At 35.6% G+C, this 21,715-nt stretch overlaps 1 protein-coding gene across 1 annotated transcript in view; it reads left to right on the top strand.

Moving 5' to 3' along the window:
* Nucleotides 1-20,833, top strand: part of DYNC1LI1 (dynein cytoplasmic 1 light intermediate chain 1) — a 47,044-nt gene extending 26,211 nt beyond the window's left edge. The window contains exons 5-13 of the mRNA XM_007948637.2: nucleotides 2,521-2,690; nucleotides 6,028-6,121; nucleotides 8,556-8,691; nucleotides 9,269-9,380; nucleotides 11,917-11,976; nucleotides 12,102-12,146; nucleotides 12,817-12,937; nucleotides 13,748-13,897; nucleotides 20,721-20,833. Coding sequence (XP_007946828.1) covers nucleotides 2,521-2,690; nucleotides 6,028-6,121; nucleotides 8,556-8,691; nucleotides 9,269-9,380; nucleotides 11,917-11,976; nucleotides 12,102-12,146; nucleotides 12,817-12,937; nucleotides 13,748-13,897; nucleotides 20,721-20,833 — 1,001 coding nt within the window. The remainder of the gene's footprint in view (nucleotides 1-2,520; nucleotides 2,691-6,027; nucleotides 6,122-8,555; nucleotides 8,692-9,268; nucleotides 9,381-11,916; nucleotides 11,977-12,101; nucleotides 12,147-12,816; nucleotides 12,938-13,747; nucleotides 13,898-20,720) is intronic.
* The last annotated feature ends 882 nt before the right edge of the window (nucleotides 20,834-21,715 follow it).

Raw genomic sequence — 21,715 nt, 5'->3', positions numbered from 1 at the left:
ACTACTATATTTGAAATTCGATTTATTGACATGGTAGGTATCAGTATAGTTTTGAATTAGAAATACGTACATAATGGCATACACTCTTTTAGTAGAGGTGCTCTTTCTCCTTGCCAAAAGGCTATGTGTGTTCATTTTGGAAAATAGACTTGTAGAGTGAACAGAGATTTGTGTCTTTCTTCAGTTGTTGGGTTTCAGCCTTTCAAATTTAGGATAAGTAAAGCAATCCTGTTAACCTTGTCAGAATGAAATATGTCAGATAAGCCATTAACAACATAAAGATGTTAGGCTGCTTTTGTGATCTACAAAGTATATATTTTGTATGTGCCCACGTGAATTAGAAGTTTACATGGAAATCATTAAAATGATAAGGATCATTTTTAACAGGCTGTAAGCCAGTCACAATTCTAAATTTTACTGAGTACTCTTCGTTTGTTGTATTTTGTTTTAAAAATATGTAAACCAAAACACTACTGCCATCGAGTCGATTCTGACTCATGGAGAACCCCCATTGGGTTTCTAAGGTGGTAAATCCTTAGGAAGTAGATTGCCCCGTCTTCTTTTCAAGGAGTGGCTGGTGGGTTTGAACCGCCAGCTTTCTGGTTAGCAGTCAAATGCCTTAGGCACTGCACCACCAGAACTCCATACTACTAAAGAAATACTCCTTTTTTTTTATTGCTGTTAGCTGATAATAACTCTTAAGTAAAAATTGATGCATACGGGGATTATATGTAAGAAAACAGTAGACACTTAAGGGTCCTAAGTCGTTGTCATGAGACAAAGTATATGTGAATTGCTGTATGGAAAGTGAATTTGCTCTGTAAATTTTCACCCAAATCACAATAAATAAAAATAAATAAATAAATAAAAGAGTCCTAAGTCATTGAAAAAGATGTCTAAATGCTTTTAATGTCTATTCTATCTTTCTTTCCCTGTTGGCCACTGTCTGGTTTTTCCCCTCTGGTTAAAGCATTTGGCTGCTAACCAAAAAGGTTGGAAGTTTGAATCCATCAGCCGCTCCATGGAAGAAAGACAAGACAGCTTGCCTTCATAAAGATTTACAGCCTTGGAAACCCAAAGGGGCAGTTCTACTTTGTCCTCTAGGGTGACTATGAATTGGAATCGACTTGAAGGCAATGAGTTTGGTTCAGTTATATCTAAGTTTATATAGCAGTAGTTCTCAAGTGTAGTCCCTGGACCAGCAACATTAATATCAGGATCAGATGGGAATTTGTCAGAAACTTAAATTCTTAGACCTTACCCAGACTACTGAGTAAGAAACTCTAAAGGGTGATTTAACAGATTCTGGTGAGTGATAAAATTTGGCAATCACTGTTAGATTTCAGTCTGCAAACTTAAGGTAGTAGCTACCAGAGCTGCTTAAGGATGTATGTATATGCCCCTGTGTTCCTTGAAAGGAGCTCTGGTGGTATAGTGCCTAAGCCATTTGACTGCTAATCAGAAGGTTGGCGGTTCAAACCCACCAGCCTCTCTGTGGAAGGAAGACTGAGCAGTTTACTTCCGTAAAGATTTACTGCCTCGGTAACCCAGAAGTCCCTCTTGTACTCAGTAAAGTTTAGAATTGTGACTGGCTTACAACCTGTTTAGGACACTGTTCCTTCATACGAGTCAGTCTTCATATTCCAAGGAAGATGACTCATGGTTACCTTATTTGTTCCTAATTATGTAAGTAATGCACACTGTTTACTTCTAAAACATTGAACATTTATTTTAGTGTATTTTTCCCAGTATTTTTCTATTTCTATGCTGTGGATAATTTAATTTAAATTTTGTTGTTTTACTTTTAAATATGGTGAACAAGCCTGTATCCTTACCCTTGTGTGGACTGATTATCTCCTTACAATCAATTCTTGGAAGGATAATTACTGATTCAAAGTGTACAGTGTTAATAAGACTCTTGGACATTTACTTTTTTTTTTTTTTTTAAGTGAAGGTTCTGGCAATTTTACAAAAGAGTTTTAAAATTTTATCAGCATTAGTAATGATAATATTTTATTAATTCTTACCAGGATTATAAAGTGAACATGGCCCAAGATTGAGCCTGGGTGGAAAGGAGGAGAGCTGGATTAAGGGTTCTAAAATTAAAATCATCCAGGACTGTGTTTAAATTGTAGGTTATTATTATTATTATTATTTGGTGGCTTTTATTTTTTTACACATAGTTTCTTTTATCCTTTCATTGCCCTTTGTGAATTTCGGAAGGTAGAGAGACAAAAGTAGACTGTGACTTGCCGGAAGTATTTTGCACAGACTGAACAAGCCTGCGTAGAACCCCCTACTCTTTGGAGCCACCCATTGCTGATCTGTGTCTCCTAATACCTTATGTGGATCTGGTGTTTGTGTACTGTCTTTGAAATAGGTTTCTGAACCCTTTTTATTTCTTCTGTTATCAAAATAAGTAAAAAGTTTAGTAAAATGTATGTTTAGACTATGGCAGGTAACTTTATCTGCTTAAATAAAGCAATTTCTAAATTATGTATTAAATTATTTGATTTTCAGTGATTAGAGACTTCCAAGAATATGTAGAGCCAGGAGAAGATTTCCCAGCTTCTCCTCAGAGAAGAAATACCGTTTCACAGGAAGATAAAGACGACAGTGTGGTTTTACCTCTGGGTGCAGATACACTTACACATAACTTGGGCATTCCAGTACTAGTAGTTTGCACAAAGGTTAGTTTGCTTCCTAGATATTCTGCTACTGGTAGTTGATGAGGATGAACAGCTGTTTTTTTCTTCCCCCCCATGATTTTTGTTGGTGTTAACACATTAGTTTTCCTGGATAATTTTGCTAAAGAAATAGAAGTAATAATTTAAAGTATTGAATGATTGTCACATGTTGATCTTATAATCTTAGTGAAAATTTATTGGAAAGAGTTATTTTAAATATTTTCATGTTTCATTTTCCTAATTTTATTAGATGTCCCTGTACAATACTTTATTATTTAGTAGACTAATAGTATTCTGCTATCATTTAGTACAAATTATTATAGCCAAAATGAGAGTTTAATTTTGTGATAGCTAATTTTTACAAAATAAAATATTTTTCAACACTAATTTTTAAAAAATTTTAATGTGAAATATATAACAAAACATTTACCATTCAGCCATTTTATGTGTATACAATTAAGTGATGTCATTTATGTTCACCATGGTGTGCAACATGTTTTATAATCTGCTATAAAAATGTGCTGACTTAGTCTGTCACTGTATATACTTTGTAATAAAAAATCAAATTTCCTTATAGTTAAGTTCACCTTCTTGCTTTGTCCTGAGCGCTGTGGTTATACTGTTTGTAAAAACAGTGGAATAGTTAGGAAAATGACAGCGCATAAATCCTTTTGACACCTGAAATTACTAATGTTTTTTGAAGCATCTAAAATTTGCACATATAAATTAAAAGAAGGTATGGAACTTACTCATTTTTTGTAATAAAAATGATTAAAATAGCTTAACTTTCATAGCATTTAAAGTAAAGCTTATCAATAACAAAGGGCTGGGGAGCAGCATTTAAAATGTTAAAGTTTATTATTAGTCTTTCAGATGGTGATTCTGGTGTAGTTATTTACTATTTATAACTTTTCTTTACACCTATATTTTTAAATGTTAATATTAGAATCTTTTTGAGTGTGATTTGTTTTTATTTTGTTTTGTTTGCAAAGAGTTGTTTATTTGCAGATGTTTCCCTTATCTTACCACAACTTAATTTCATTAAAAACAATCTTATTTTCCAAAGGAAAAGTGTTAAACTTGAGTCCAGAGTCAATATCAAATGAGTCATAGATGCACAAAATTTTCAAGCAGAAAGATCATCTGCTGTATTTCATAGAATCTTAGCTATTAGGTATACCTCAGTTTAACTGTGTAGGAGGATGGGATAATGTGTGAGAATGGATTTAGTATAATAGTTCAAGTCCATCAGTTTAGAGACCGGAAATAGAGAGGGAGTAAGTTTCTTCCTTTAGGCCCAGATCTTGTGATTTCCATTAAAATCTCTTTATTAAACTACCATGCTTCACCAACAGTGACATAATAGTTGTAATTGCCTTTAATCATTTGAAATAATCATTCTTAGAGTTCTATAAAATGGGCAAACATGCTACAGACATGCTACATCATCTTCATACAAGGAGACTCTGTGCATACCAAATCTAAGCTCAAACTAGTGTTAGGTATAGTGAGCATTATTAAATGTTGCTTTTTAGATTTCTCAGTTCAGAAGGGTTTTGGTGAAATTATTTGGGTGTTATGATGGTTGAACATCTTTTTTATTTCTAACTTTTTTGTAGCAAGCAGAATTCAAAATTGTTTCATTGTTTGTATAGGTAGCATTTCAAAAATAGCCTATAATTCCCTTATTTTGCTCTTGTTGAGAGCAAAATAAGTGAGAGTGAATAAAAGCACCAGATAAACAAGAGAACAAAGACAAAATGGTGAGAAGTGAAGACTCCCTGAATATACAAAAGTGTTTTAAAGAACTGGAATAGAATTTAGATCTCAGAAACTTTGTTCTGGAACATAAGTAATTAAACAAATGTGACCACTCAGTATAAGCTTGTCCTATTAATCCCTTTATGGACAAAAACGTTCTCTTTAGTGTTCTCACCATATTCATTGTAACAGAGAAGTCAATGCTTTTTAAAGAAATGAAATTATTGTTTAGTCTTGAGATTTAAACCTATTATGTAGGATTTTATTTTAGAAAATTAATACAGAAATACTTAGGTTTGTAATACATATATTGCAATGTAGTCATGGCAACACAAGCAGGTAAGACCTCAGAACATTCATTTAGAACTGGAGAATCTATTTACCATTACAATGTTAGTTCCATGATTAAAGTCCCAGTCTTTAGACTTTAGGAGGTCTGGAGAGGAAGACTTGATCATGGCTTGAATTCAGCTGAAGTCCCTCATAGCAAGGTCCCAGGTGGACAGTGGTGGGCAAAATCTCAGCAGGTCTTGGTCTTCCGAATAAGAGACTAGAGTAAGATTGCTTTGCATTCTCTAAGTGAACAAGCAGAAACTGAGGGTTTATATGTGAAATTCTCACATTAACCTCCCATGATTAGGGCCAGTGTGATGCCTAAGACTAGTGTGTAATGTCTTCTTTTCAGGGTTAGAGATTAGCCAAAGGTCACATTTTTTCTTCAAGGCTACCAATTATGGAGGAGCTCTGGTAGCATAGTGGCTAAGACACTTGCCTGCTAACCAGAAGGCTGGCGGTTCAAACCCACCAGCCACTCCTCGGAAGGAAGGTTGGACAATCCTATTTCCGTAGCGATACTGCCTCGGAAACCCAAGGAGGGGTCGCTATGAGTCGGGTTTGACTCGACGGCACACAACAACAACAACAACAACAACTGGTGGTGTAGTGCCTAAGGCATTTGACTGCTAACCAAAAGGTTAGCAGTTCAAACCCACAAGCCACTCCGTGGAAGGAAGACTAGGCAATCTACTTCTGTAAAGGTGTACTGCTTCAGATACCCAAAGGGGGTCGCTATGAGTCAGAATCGACTCAATGGCAGTGAATTTGTTTTTTTTTGGTAGACTTTTTTTAGGCTAGTTTATAAAGATTAACTGTGTTATGTCTTTTATCATAGCATGCTTGTTCAAGGTCAACTTAAAAGATTATCATATTTTTCACATGCTTCTGTAACTTAAGTTTTTTAAATAACTTTCTAATGACTTAATAGATTTGTAATGATTTATAGTTAATGTTAGAGGGCCTCACAGAGGTAGATATATTTTGTTTCTAAATTTATATTATGAGTGATTATCCATATGTGTTTTGCAAGTATAATAGTGACTTATACCTTATAGGACTTAAGAGTATCATAAAAACATACAAACTACCACCAAGGATCTTTAGATAGGTAAGAAGTGGTTGATATTCTGAGTCCTCCTTTTCAGTTCCTCTAGCCAAAATTGAACTGTTTAAATCATTGTATTACATTTTGATTGTTTAGAGTTAACCTTATATTGTTCTTTTAACTATTTTAACTCAACAGTGTGATGCCATTAGTGTATTGGAGAAAGAACATGACTACAAAGATGAACACTTTGATTTTATTCAATCGCATATCCGGAAGTTTTGTTTACAATGTATCCTTTTAATACCTTAATGGCAATGTACCTTACCTGATTTTGGTTTCTGAAGCAAAGGAATTAAATTGATGGACTGTAAATGAAAACATCCTTTAATGCTTTCCTCCTGCCCCTGATCAGAAATTTATTTTAGATCCTAAGTTTTCATTTTAGTTCTCAAATACTTTGTATCTGAATGTTTTGAGATATAAAATAAGTGTCAAAATATGTGACTTTAATTTAAGTATTATGCTTAAAAATTATTCTTATGTGGAAAATTCTAATGAGATGGTTTTGTGAGCATATCTGATTAAAAAACTGTATATTCGTTTGTTGGAAGATATGGGGTGAACAAGATCCAACTCTGTGTTTGTACATTCTCATTTTTAATATGGTTAGTTAGCACCTTCTCCACATACAGTTTTACATAATTGTTTCCAAATCTGGCTATGCCTTAGAACCTCAAGTCTATGTAAGACCTAGTGAATTGGAATATTTCAAAGTGAAAATGGAAAATCTATATTTTTTAAAAAGCTTCTTGGATGATTTTGATGATCACAAATTGAAAATCTCTCTTGGGGAGTCTCTAATCTAGGTTACAAGGATTAAATGAGCCAAAGAATAACATATGTAACAAAGGGTGAAAATGAGGTTTTTAAATTAATTCTTTTAGGAGAATTTAATGCTGAAAACTTAGTCATAGTTTGAGTGCACTAGAGTGATTCTCACCCACCTTTCTTGCATCAGATATTTTGCAATGGGTTCCCCAACCAGAGCTTTTGTCTAAAAAATGAAGTGATATTAGGAGCAGATAATTATAAGTTTTACATATGTGTTTATAGTATCTGTATTTACAAATCATCTTTATTAACGGGTATTTAATTTAAGGACCACTTAATACAAAACCTAGCTAAATAAGACACTGGCAGTTTCCCTTTCCCTTCTGCTGTTTGTCCTGTCCATGAGGCTTTTTCTTCTTATATCGCTTATTGGTTGAGTTGAGTTAAAGGACACTGGTTTACATAAGAATCTATAATAAGAAAACAAAAAGTAAGCATAATTGAAGTAGGTATCCACAGCTTTTTTGTCATTGAAGATGTAAATATAGAAATGTAATCTGGAAGGAAATTACATTTAAATTAACAGACCTTTAGAGCCAGTTGATTTTAACAGTATCCGAAATATGAGAAGTCTGTAATTTAATGGACAATTTAAGTTGCAGTATAAATTTTTCAGCTATAGAACTCTTCCAAATTATCGATAAATTAGTTTTCATAATGGGGAAGATCATTAATGAAAGGTTTGCATGATTAAGGCTTTACTTAAGATTATGATGTTTATTTATACCAAGTTTTATACCAAGTTAAGGAACATTTAGATTCATAAACCTCAGGCCAATCCTAGAAAATATGAGTATCCCAGTTACAGAAATAAGACCAATCTCAGCATTTTCCTTTAGCTTAAGTCACCTTCTGTCGTGTGGACACGTTGCCATCGTTAGAGCATGGTCTTTGGTGTTTGGTTATAGGATCTCTGTTAGACCACATTATCTGGCAGCACTCATATTGCCCTCTTTTCCACAGACCTCTTGGTCTTTTATTTTTTAACCTTTTGATCATTTGATCCACTTTGTCTTTTTGGATAAAAGATTTAAATTAAGATCTGCTTTAATGAATACTTCTTCATGTGAGGTTGTTTTATCTCAAGTTTTGGTGAATTTTACTTTTGCCTTGTCATTCCTAAGGAGCTCTGGTGGCGCAGTGCCTAAGGCATTTGACTGCTAACCAGAAGGCTGGCACTTCAAACCTACCAGCCACTCCACAGAAGGAAGACTGGGCAATCTACTTCCATAAAGATTTATTGCCTCAAAACACAATGGGGTTCTCTGTGAGTTGGAATAGATTCGATGGCAGTGGGTTTGGGTTTGGGTTTGTCGTTCCTAGCAGGTTTCTTTATGGTACCTACTGGTTTCCCTTCTCTTGTCAGTAGATCTACTGAGCCCATTTCAGGGAAACTCCAAATTTGTCCCCAAAGTCCTAATTCATAGGATTAGTAAAAACTACAAAACACATTCATGCATACCATTTTTGTTGAAGAGGCAGGCAAAACAGTCATGACATTTAGGAAGGTTAAAACTTGCCTTTTCATGTACCTTAATGAATATAGAGGTAGCAGCAGTGTCAGTATTACTAAATTTACCTTTACTTTCTTGGCTTAATGAGACTTTCACCCTCCCAAATTAAATAGATTATGTAAAGATTGTTTTATTTGCATTTTAGTTCATATTTGAGCATTTTATCCTTTTGAAGTGCTCTATTATATAAAATAACTGGAAGTTATTTTTTAAACTAATATACATATAGATGTAAATCTTAAGCTCACAATGCAGAAATTTATGATCCCTGTTCATGGAATTTGTCCAGAATTTTCTTTAATCAATTGTGTTACTCAGATGGTGCAGCACTCATTTACACTTCAGTAAAAGAAAACAAAAATATAGATTTAGTATATAAATACATCGTTCAGAAACTCTATGGGTTTCCCTATAAGATTCCTGCTGTTGTTGTGGAAAAAGATGCAGTATTTATGTAAGTATAATCTTCAATATGTTTTTTATCATGTATTGATGCTACCGTATGGTGAGTCGTCATTTTCAGTTTTAAGGTGGGACCAGTGGATTTTCCATGTTGAGGTGAGAATCTCTTCATAAAGTCCTTTATTTATAATCTGCTTTGATCTATTTACCATTGCCTTTTAGATTTACTGTTGGCCTGAGCCTTTTTTGAAAGGCCTTTGCTTGTATGGTAAAACTATCTGTTGAGTTTTGTATATCAGTGTATTGTATCTACTTATTCTTAAATTGATACTGATATATATATATAAACAACCCATTGTGAAATCTAGATGCTTTAAGAAAGTTACCTGAATAAAATTGGGAGGTAATAATTACAGCCCTCCCCTAAAAAAACTGTAATGGCATTTTTTAATCAGGAAGATTGATAATCATTTTAAGTATATAATTAGTAAAACATAACTTGCACATTATAGTAAACAGTTGATTAGTTTTCCATGGTTGGTCAAATTGCCCCCTTTATATGATTGTGGATTGAATGAAAGAGTGACTATATAAATGCTTCAGAGTTTGTTGTATGCATTTCTTTCCAGTCCAGCAGGGTGGGATAATGATAAGAAAATAGGAATATTACATGAAAATTTTCAAACATTAAAAGCAGAAGATAATTTTGAAGACATCATAACTAAACCACCTGTCCGAAAGGTAACACTTTCACTATATAATTTGAATATTTAGACTTTCAGATTGAGAGGGAATTTCATAACTTCAATATTAAAAGTAGAAATGCAAGGAGGTCCTCTTTTATAAAGAGGGTTTCTAAGTGAAATTTGGGTGTTTATAATATTCACAGGAAGGATTTGTTTTAGCGAAATATAGATCAACTATTCAGTCGCTGAATTATTACTTAGCCTTTGGCTTATTTATATTAGCAAACATCAGTGCAGATTCCATATTCTTCTAAATAACCAAAATCAAATCTGTTGCGGTCAAGTTGATTTTGACTCACAGTGACCCTGCTGTGACCCAGTGACTTCATAGGGCAGAGAACTGTTTCATAGTGTTTTCAAGGCTATGATCTTTACAGAAACAGACTGCCACATCTTTCTTCTGCGAGAGTCTGGTGGTTCTTGAGAGTTCTGCGAGTTTGGTTAGTGGGACCAAACCACTAACCTTTTGGTTAGCAGCCAAAAATTATGGATTGGCATGAGAGAATATGTGGATCTTCAACAGTTGGAGTAGTCAGAATGTATGAACTTTCCAACCTAGAGCTAGCTCAGCCAGAAGCCAAGAAAACATTGCAAGAAGAATTGTCTTGGCTTCTACCTATTGAGACAAACCTTAGATCTTCTACATAAGGTATTAGTAACCTACAGTAGTCCCATAACTATCTAAGAGCTTCCAAAGTCACAGCCATTGAGTTGTTTCTGACTCATAGTGACCCCCATAGGGATTCCAAGGCTGTAAATACAGAAGCAGACTGTGTCATCTTTCTTCTGCAAGCAGCTGGTAGGTTTGAATAACCAGCCTTCTGGTTAGCAGCCAAATGTCTTACCACTATACCACCAGAGTTTTCCAATTTCCAAGACCTTCCAATTTCCTATATTTACTTTTCCATCTAACCTGTAGCATGTCATTCTCATGACTATAAAATCTGGTTCTACAAAGTACTCTTTCACTTACCTTGATTTCATGTTAAGCCATATATGATGCCTTATAGTTAGATACAGATGTTTCTGAAAGGCTGTATAAAAGTAAATATTTGTATATAGTACTTCTCACTGACTCACTTCTCAATTTGAATATAAGTTTCAGGAAAAGATCATTTCAATTTAACATATAATAAGAGTCTTACCTAAGAATCTAAACATTTACAGCATATGGCATCTGTCTTCTCTTTGTATATAATTAGCAATGTGAAATGAAGAATTAGTTGGTGTGGTATTTGATTTGGATGCCTATTAAAAGAAATGCATGCATCAAAAACAATAGTAATAGTTTTTCCCATTCTCTCTTCTGCTAGCTCAGTTGTGCTTTTAGTTGTCTTTTTTTCTTTTATTCATTCCATAAATATTTATTGAGTATTGACTCAGGCACTGTTTTAGGTACTAGGTACTAACTAGGAGGATGGTGCTAATAGTAATCCAGTATATATGTTGTCTGTCAAGTGGTGATAAAGGCTATGAAAATAATGCAGGATGAAAAGAGCTGGCCAGAGAGTCTGGCAAACTGCTGGAATGAGGGCCAGAGTAGTAGGAGAAGAGAGGCAGAATTAAGATCTTATGGGACCTTATCCTTAGACTGTGCTAGGGACTTTGGAATTCCTTCTGAGTAAGCTAGGAAGTGATTGGAGAATTTGAGCAAAGGAGCATTGTACTCTGATAAGCATTTAAAAGCATCACACCGAATGAGCCCTCCTGGTATAACAGTAAACCCTTAGCTGCTAACTATAAGGCTGCTGGTTCTGATGCTCAGCTCTGTGGGAGAAGGAGCTGGCAGTCTGATCTCATAAAGATTATAGTCCAATGTAACCCTGTGGGGAAGTTCTACTCTGTTACATGGTGTCACTGTGAATTGGATTTGACTTGACAATTGTTGAGTTGGAATCAACCTGACAACTATTAATTGCCTAATATCTCCAATACCAGAGAAAATTAGAGCAATAAAAACCATCTGGCTATTGGGAAGAAAGGAGACTAGGGTGGTACATTGTACAGCAAGATTAGAAGCAGGCAGTGTTCTCAATACCTTTTTCCTAATTATTCAGGAGATAGAAGAGCTGTTATATGATTATTTATACTTAAGTATTTAAGTTGAGTTTCACTGAACTGGGAAATTGTTGTTCAGCAAACTTTATAAGTAATAGTAATATTATGCCTGTGGACTCTAGGGTTATGCTTTCCAATACAGTAGCCACAAGCTACATAGGGCTTTTGAATGTAAGTTAAGTAAAATTTAAAATTTAGTTTCTTAGTCATACCAGCCATATTTCAAGTGTTCAGTAGTCACAGATGGCTAGTGGCTACCATCGTGGACAGCACAGATATAGAATATTTACATCATTGCAGAAAGTTATTAGCCAGCTCTGCCTTCAGGGCTTGGGTAAGGCAGTTCATGACATGAATAAAGTATAGATAATGTTCATACTGTTGAACTGGTTTTTAGTTAATCGAGAGAGTAAGTTATTAATGGCTTTATCCTAATATATTAAACTGACTCATTTATGCATTGCTCATTTCAGTTTGTACATGAGAAGGAAATTGTGGCAGAAGATGACCAAGTGTTTCTTATGAAGCTACAGGTAAGAATTTGTATCAGAAGCAGAAATTGCTAGTGAATAAATTGTTCTCACACATATTTACTCTGAAAATACAATAGTATATATTCCATGAATGTCTAAACTAGATTTTTTTTTTCTTGCCCCAGTCCCTTTTAGCAAAACAGCCACCAACTGCAGCTGGGAGGCCTGTGGTTAGTATTAACAGAGTTTGACAAAATTTTTAGAATGTAGAACATGTTGTTCTTTTTTCCTCCCCCTTAATTATATACATATTTCATATGTGTGTACTTTAATATAAACTTGAATTCAGAATTCTGGAATTTGCTTTAAGAGGTTTTAAAATATACGCTTCATTTCCTTTTTGGATATTTAAATCATGTGTAAAGGTTGATTTTGCAAATGTTTTTTATGTGTCATTTACCGTGGTAAGCCATCTATATATGTTCACAAATCCTCAGCAGCCCTATGAGGCAGTACAGCTATGAACCTCATGTAACAAATGGGGAAATGGAGGCTTTGGAGAGGAGCGTTAACTTGTCTGAGATTATATAGACTAAAATGCAAGTTTGGACTGGAATCCAGATCAAATTCCCAAGGTGATTCTTTGAACCATACCTCATTTCTTAATATGTTATTTTCCCGTTGAAGGAAAAATGGGTATTCTAAAATGTGGTAGGCCTGTAGTATTCTCTAATAATGAGGACAAAATTGCTAACATTTTTGTCAATGTCTTGTAGTGTAGAACTACCGGTAGAATGGATGTGGGACTATTTGCTAAGTAATTTCTTTTTATCATAGTAACTTTCTGTTAAGCTGAAAGTTTTGGGTTTTTGTAATTGTGGTTTTCCTGTTTTTATGTAGGATGCCTCTCCAAGAGTCCCAGGAGGTTCTCCTCGAACACCAAACAGATCTGTGTCATCCAATGTTGCCAGCGTGTCACCCATCCCTGCTGGGTCAAAAAAAATTGATCCAAACATGAAAGGTAGTTTCTCTTCTTTTTGAAGAAAATAACACAATACATTTTGCAATGTAAAGAAATTACCTGGAATTCTACCTTTTACCATAGCTACTTTTAGTTTTGTGTAATACTTTTTACTCTTCATCTCTGTATAATCTCATAGTTAATCAGATTGTAAACTGTTTTACATTATGTTCTTAACATCATTTTAACATCCATGATGAAAAGCTTTTTGAAAGTTTTGTGTTAAATTTAGTTACAGGTAAACTGCAGTTAACGTGAAGAAGAAACTATATGCTAATTTCTGTAGGAATAATTGCCGTTAAGTGGCATTAGTAGGTCAGATACTTTGTACATTTTTATACCTTTGATATTTTTTAAATGGATTGCTTAACTTTGCATATAATAAACATTGAGTATTATACTTCTACCACAACCTAATCAACATTCTTTAGTTAATGATAATCTTCCCCTGCCCAGTATTTCTGTTCTATTTTTATTTCCCTTCTGTGAATTGCCCTTTTATCTCCAGGGAACTTCTGCTGGTTTTCATTTAGCATCAGGTAACTTTTTGTAATACCTGATGCAGATATTTTTCAATAGTCATATTTTTGAAAAATCTTTTTCAGAGGGGTGAGATATTTTTAACATCTGCTTATTTAAAATGGTATTAGCCTTTTAATTTAACTTTCAAGTTTTTTAATAATTACCAAACTAGACTTGGGTTCAGAATATATAGCTCTCACATTTTAAGCATATTGTTTTTTGTGTGTGGTTACTATAATAACAATTTATGGAAAAATCTAATGAGTGAAAGCATTTATTGTTTTATAGCTGGAGCCACAAGTGAAGGTGTCCTGGCAAATTTCTTCAATAGTTTGCTGAGTAAGAAGACTGGCTCTCCCGGAGGCCCTGGTGGTGGTAGTCCTGGAGGTGGGGCTGGAGGTGGAAGCAGTGGTTTACCATCATCCTCCAAAAAGTCAGGTAGAGTTGCCTGGAGCAAGTTACTTGGGGGAAAAAAAAGCTTTACAGAGATATAATTTGAATACCATACATTTCACTCATTTAAAGTGTACAATTCAGTGGTTTTCAGTATATTTACAGAGTTGTGCAACCATAATTTAATTTTAGAACATTTTCATCTCCCCAAAATGATGAAACCTTAAATCTATTAGCAGTTACTCTTCTTCACTAAAGGAGCTCTGGTGGTGTAGTGCCTAAGGCATTTGACTACTAAACAGAAGGTTGGAGGTTCAAACCCACCAGCCACTCTGCATAAGGAAGACTGGACAATCTACTTCCATAAAGATACACTGGCTCAGAAACCCAAAGGGAGTCACTATGAGTCAGAATCAACTGATTGGCAGTGAGTTTGGTTTTTTGGTTTCCTCTTCACTACCTCACCCGTTTTCCCCTCACCCCCATCCTGGCAACCACTAAGCTACTTTCTTCTGTCTATGAATTTACAAATTCTGGGCATTTCATATGACTGGAGTCATATAATGTGTGGCCTTTTGTGACTGGCTACTTGTATAGCGTAAGGTGTTCAAGGTTCATACGTGTTGTAGCATGCATCTGTACTTCATTTGTTTTTATGGCTGAATAATAATCCATTGTATATCACATATTTCATTATCTATTTGTCAGTTGATAGACATTTCGGTAGTTTGCTCTTCATACAGTTGTGAATAATGTTCCTATGGACATTCATGTCCAACTTTTTATATGGATATATGCTTCCATTTCTCTTGAGTATTTACCTAGGAGTGAAATTGCTGGTTCATATGGTAACTGTTTAACATTTTTAAAAACTCCCAAAGCAATTCCAGAGCACTGCGCTATTTCACATTCTCCAACAGGGTATGAGTGCCCTTTTTCACACCCTCAGCAACACTTACTATCATCTGTCTTTGATTAATAGTTGTCCTAGTGGGTGTGAAGTCCTGTCACATTGTGGTTTTTTATTTTCATTTCCCTCCTAATGATATTGAGGAATTTTCCATGTGCTATTTCTATATCTCATTTGGAGAATCCTTTGTCCATTTTTTATTTGGGTTGCCTTTTTATTGTTGATTTAAAACCGTTCTTTATGTATTTCTGAATATTTAGATCCTTACCAGCTATATGATTTGCCAGTAATTTCTTCAATTCTGTGGATGGTCTCTGGTCTTTCTTGATAGCGTTCTTTGAAGCATAAAAGTTTTCAATTTTGATAAAGTCTTGTTTATTATTTTCTTTCATTGCTTCATAACTTTTCTTTAAATAGACTTTTTAACTAACCTTTTTGCCACCCTTTTCACAAATACCTGCAGCTACCATTTGCTGAACCTTTTACTGGTTTCTGGGTATACATTGGGTGACTTCTGGGCTTTTCCCATTGCTGCTTTAACAAATCCTGCTTTCTGAGGACTGCTAATTTAGTTATGACTCATTTCATCTTCTTTCCAGATCCTAAAAATTGGTTGCTAGCTTTTTTTATTGTCCTATGCCTTTTTAGAAAAATTCTTTCCTGTCATTTTAGTGAGATATTGGAAAGGAACAAAGGCTAATGGGTGTTCGTAGTTCACCATCTTTTTTCCATACATGTTTAGATTAACTAAGTAAAATTCTAGAAGAAATAGTTTAAGGATAAACCATTGTTGTTATTATGTGCCATCGAGTTATCTTTGACTTATAGCGACCTTATGTACAACACAATGAAACACTGCCCAGTCCTGTGCCAGCCTCATGATTCCTACTATACCTGAGTCCATTGCTGCAGCTACCGTGTCAGTCCATCTTGTTGAGAGCCTTCCCCTCTTTCATTGACCCTCCACTTTACCAAGCATGACATCCTTCTCCAGAGAATAGTCCCTTCTGACAACATGACCAAAGTAGGTGAGACAAAGTCTGGCCATTCTCGCTACTAAAGAGTATTCCAGCTGCACTTCTTCCAGGACAGATTTGTTAGTTCTTTTAGCAAACCACGGTACTTTCAGCTTTCGCCAGTACCACAACTCAAAAGTATCAACTCTTCTTCAGTCTTCCTTATTCATTGCCCAGCTCTCACATGTATATGAGGTGACTGAGAATACCATGACTTGGGTTAGGCGCATCTTAGTCTTCAAGGAGATAGCTTTGCTTTTCAGCACTCAGAGGTCTTTTGCAACAGATTTGCCCAATGCAATATGTCTTTTGATGTCTTGATTGTTGCTTCCATTGGTGTTGATTGTAGAACCAACTAGTATGAAGTCTTTGACAACTTCAATCTTTCTCCATCTATTATAATGCTGCTTATTGGTCCAGTTGTGAGGATTTTTGTTTTCTTTATGTTGAATGTAATCCACACTGCAGACTGTATTCTTTAATCTTCATCACCAAGTAATTCAAGTCATCTTCACTTTCAGCAAGCAAAGTTGTGTTGTCTGTGTATCTCAGGTCATTAATGAGCCTTCCTCCAATCCTGATGCCATGTTCTTCTTCATATAGTGCAGCTTCTCGGATTATTTTCTCAGCATACAGATTGAATAAGTACAGTGAAAGGATACAACCCGGACGCATTCCTGTTCTGGTTACCTAGTGCCACTCTGACAGGAAACATACCACAGATGGGATGGCCTTTACAAACAGGAGTTTATTCTCTAACAGCTTAGGGGCTTTAAGTCTAAGATCAAAGTGCCAGGCTCTAAGGGCTGGGTGAAAGCCCCTCAACCTTGGGTCCAGCTCTGCCTCCTGCTCCCAGCCCACTGGAGCTAGAGGTATTTCTTCACTCAGACAGCTGCTGGTTGCTGAAGCTGAGAAGCCCCAAGGGTGACAAGTAAAAAGGCACAGTCCCAATATTACCAAAGCACATGGCAGGCCATTAACTTAAGCCCATTGTACGTCCCAGGGTCGGCAGAGCATGGCAGGCTGCTGAACAATGACACGGCTACATGCAGGATTCAAGGTGCCATAAGCTAGAGACCATTCCCAAGGCTTCTCCTTAAATACAGGAAGCAGACCACATCCCAAAGGCAGCTACTCAGCTGCTTGTGGTAGATCCCACCATGGTGTTGATTGCCAATCTCATCATGGGGAATAACTACCACCAGCTGCCCAGCCATTCAACCAGGCCCAATCAAGTTGACACACAAATATAACTACCACAACTCCTTTCCTGATTTTAAACCATGCAGTATCCCTTGTTCTGTTCAAACGCCAACCTTCTGGTCTATGTACAGGTTTCATTACATTTTTGACAACTTCCAGGATTTCTAGATTCATACTTCGTACATTCCATGTTTCAATTATTAATGGATGTTTGCAGCTGTTTTTCTCATTTTGAGTCATGCCACATCAGCAAATGGAAGTCCCAAAAGCTTTACTCTGTCCACATCATTAGGTCAGGTCTGTTCTAAAGGAGGCAGCTCTTTCCTAGTCATATTTTGAGTCCCTTCTGACCTGAGGGGCTCATCTTCCAGGACTATATCAGGTAATGTTTCAGGGCTATTCATAAAGTTGTCCAATAATATATCATCAGACAGTGCTTTCACTGCTGTTCATAAGGTCTTCAGTGCCCAATTCTTTGAGAAGTGGATGGCCTCTTCCTTCTTCCGAGTCTGTTTTAGTCTGGAAGCTCTGCTGAAACCTGTCCACTATGGGTAACCCTGTTGGCATTTGAAACGCTGGTGGCATAGCCTCCAGCCTCATCTCCCTTAGTTGTTCCAAACTGTTCCACTCCTGCTTCCTGGCCTGCCCTACCTGTTCCGGCCCTCCAAAAACCCTCTTCCCCAGGATAAACCATATGATCTGATTTTTTAAAAACATCGATACCTGTGATCTCAGTAGGGGATTGCCTCAGAATCCCAGCAGCCATTTAAATAAGATGCTGTGGTATTTCCTGCCTTTCTCAAATTGAGGACCAATTTGGAACAGCTTCATAGTGTTTTATATTTTAAGATGGTGCAATATGAAGTTGTATAGATAATCTGGAAAGGATTCAGAGGTTATAGTAATGTGATTCCCCTATTAAACTTTATGGAAACACTGAAGTGTTGGCAGTGTTTTAAAATGGGAAAAAGAACACAATTGTCTTCTTGGTGAAATTGTTTTTTATGGTGCTTAGAATCAGAAGAACGAAATTAAAAATTTAATCTAAATTATTTAAGTTAACTGAAAAAAAAGTCTTAGTAATGAAAGCTACTAAAGAGTGAATTTAATTAGAAAAGAAAATGAAATCTGTTCTAAGTAGAATAATTAACATAGTTTTGCTTCATCTAAAAAGTGAATTAAAATGAATAAATTAATATACTTTTAATGTTTGGTTTATCTAAGCATGATTTTGAAGTAGGTTTACTTAGAATTATCATTTGTTTGCAGCAAGTAGTCACAAAGTCACAATTCTTTGGTCTGTGATGACCTCTCTGATGTGCTGCTTATCACAATTACTTATGCTGAAGTTACTTTTGACTCATGCTAAAATTACGTCTAAAATAACTCTATTTTAATTTAAGAATTCTGTTTACATTCCTTCCAGCCTTAAACTTTCTGTAGCCAAGAGCTCTGTTAAGAGAACGGGATGATCTAGAAAACAGGCTTAGGTGTTGAGGTCTGATCTAAAGTCCTGTTGTTGTTATGTGCCGTCGAGTTGGACCCAACTCATAGCAACCCCTCCTTGGGTTTCCGAGGCGATATCACTATGGATTTAGAAGTGATTACCATTTTTGGATAGAGCAGTAAAATATGGGACCTAAATAAACGCAGCTTGTATTGAAGATCTGTCATCATGTGGTTATTACTTGAGCATTATTGGTGCTTAATTACTCTTAAGTAGGAAGGAAAGCAAAACTGGCAATTAATAAGGTGCTGGTTCCACAGTGAGAATAATTGAGGTTTGAATCCCTTTTTCTACCATTTCTAGCCATGTGACCTTGAGCAAGTTACCTGATTTTCTAAACTTTGAATTTTCTCTCTGTAAAACCAATATACTGATATCACAACAACTTTAAGGTGGGTTTTGATGAAAACAAGTTAATGGAGATGAAGTTCTTGCCAAGGAACCTGACATATGGTCACCTTTTTTAATTCTTAGAATCTGGTACTGGTTTAGGGCCCTTCTTATTAAAAGGACTCCGTTATAAGCAAATACTGTACAGCCCACTCTGAACCAGGTGGCTAGAGTGTTATTTAAGTAGTCAGAGAGGGTTACCAGATTACCCTGACATTAATCCACTAATACACCATGTGGACTCCCTTTAATATCATTTAAGGCAATTGTTTATACAAATGCCTTCTACTTTCACATGATTAATGTAGAGATTAATTCTGTTTAAACTTGTTGGAGATGCAAATACTGGACCCAAACACAGGGATCGCTCAGCAGTCTAGAGAACATACTCATCAGAAACATTGTTCAAATGGCCACCTAATCCCCACCTAATGGCCACTCTTGGACCCTACTTATATGGAGCAAAAGAGAAAGAAGGAAACCAAAGATTCAAAGAAACTAGTTTACAGGACTAATAGTTCACATGACTCATGGTGTCGTCTATCTGGAGGCCAGAAGAACTAGATGATGCCCAACTACCATTACCAACCCTTTAGACCAGGGACACAAGAGATGGTCCTGGGAGAGAGTACAACATAGAACAAACTTCAGATTCCTTTTAAAAAAAAAAGGCCAGGTTTACTAGACCAGTTGTTATTGTTGTAATATACCACCAGTGGAAACTAGAAGATCCCCCAAGACTCTCACCATGGGATATCCTTTAGATTTAGCACTTAACCCACTCCCAGAGATCACCTTTCAGCCAAATATGAGACCAAATGGTGAGTATTTACGCTGAAGGAAAGATGAGACTGTAAAGGCTGGGTGGACAAGGAAGCTAGATTAATAGTGAACAGTCAGAATGGAAATGATGAGAATGCTGACACATTGTGGAAAATGTAACCAATTCCACTGAATGTATAGAAATTGTTAAATAGGTATCTAATTTGCTATGTAAAACGAAGATAAAATAAAATAATTTTAAAAAAAGACAAGGTAGTGCCTGGTTCTGACTACCCACCAGTCTGACCACAATACATGGACCCTGGTAGAATGGGAGAAAAATGTGGGACAGAATCTCAAATTCCTAAAAAACAAGAAAAAACAGACTTACTCGAACTGTTGAGACGAGGACTCTGCAGGACTACTGCCCTGAACCAAAACTAGCCCTTGAGGTCCCCTTTTAGCTGAATAGCAGTTAAATTCACCAAAGTAAAGACTATTACCTGTGAGTACTGTGCTCTTTAATCAAAAATCATCTATATGAGACAAAATGGTCAATAATTACTTTTAAAACAAAAACGAGAGTTAAGGGGGACTGGGAAACTAGGTTAATGGAAATGAAACAGCCAGAACAGAAATACTGAGCATGTTTACACATTGTGAAGAATGTAACCAGTGTCACTAAATGATTTGGGTAGTAATTGTTGTATGAGGACCTAAAGTGCTGTCTAAACAAACCTTTAGTAAAAACATCATAAAATACTACTTATGACAAAAAGAAAGTTCTTTATCTCTGGCAGGATTCTTAGCTGAGGGCTGCCCCCTCAAGTTGACAACAGCTGATTAGAATTCATATGAGATAAATGATAGGTGCTTGTTTTCCCTCTATTTGGTGACAGCCTCCACAATTTAACTGAAATAGGATAATTTATTTTTCAATTAAGGATGTTTATATAATTTAGTATGCTAGGTAAAGTTAATGAAATTATTTACAGTTTTTAAATAAAAAAACATCGGTAAAAAAGACACTTTGAATTATATATATCTAAATCTTGTTTATTTTCTTTTCCTTCATTGTAGGCCAGAAGCCTGTCCTATCAGATGTTCACGCAGAACTAGACAGAATTGCACGAAAACCAGTTACTGTTTCTCCTACAACACCTACATCCCCTACAGAAGGAGAAGCTTCTTGAAGATACCAAATAAAGCCATTTATTCAATTTTCTGGGATAATGTAAACTTGCCTCTGCCTTTTCCTTCAAAAGTGGAAGTAGGGAGCTAGAGTGCTTTTTCAGATGGACTGAATTCACATCTGTTTTTTGTTTGTTTGTATTTTTGTTTTGTGGTTGCCCATTTGTATTAAAGGGAGCCATAGAGAAGGAAAATTATTCTACATGAGGTAGGATTGCTATTTGCATTGCCATTTTGCATAAGGACATAATTTTGGAATTTTGGAAAACTCAGAATCGACAGAACTAAAACATAGCCATACGATCACATTCTAAAGGCTATTTAAAAGATATAGGGAGGTTTAGAGAAGGGCAGGAAATTATATACAATTTAGGTGTTTGACTAACTTGGAAGTCCAAGCTTATTTTAATTAAGACTATTGAAATCATTCAAAAATTACATGTTTTACTGGTAAAGAAAATGATCAGTTGTCAGATTTTTGCACACCAACATAAATGAATGCAAATAAAATGTACCACCACACATGGAATACGCCGAAGAGAACCATCAGATAGCATTTGATAACACTAGTCACTGTCTCAATTCATGATCCTGTAAGTTGTCATCAAAATATGACTTAGCAATATTGGCCAAGATTTGTTTCTTTAACTGCGAGGAAAAGAAAGCACACTGCCTAAATATGTAAAAGAAAAATGCAGAGGTTATTAAAATGTAAAGAGTAATAGTCTTTCGATTTGTCTATATATATATGTATATATATATATGGCTCTGCCTTAATATACCATTTTTTTGTTTGTGACTTTCAACTGTAATCAGTTAATAAAGTATTTATTCTCTGCATTCAGGTTCAAATAATTTGTTGCATTCACTTATATTTAAATTTG

The sequence above is a fragment of the Orycteropus afer genome, unplaced genomic scaffold (genome assembly GCF_000298275.1).
Source record: "Orycteropus afer afer isolate SDZICR_OR568_19922 unplaced genomic scaffold, OryAfe1.0 scaffold00218, whole genome shotgun sequence".
Classification (NCBI taxonomy): domain Eukaryota; kingdom Metazoa; phylum Chordata; class Mammalia; order Tubulidentata; family Orycteropodidae; genus Orycteropus; species Orycteropus afer.
This window is presented reverse-complemented; position numbering and strand designations above follow the sequence as displayed.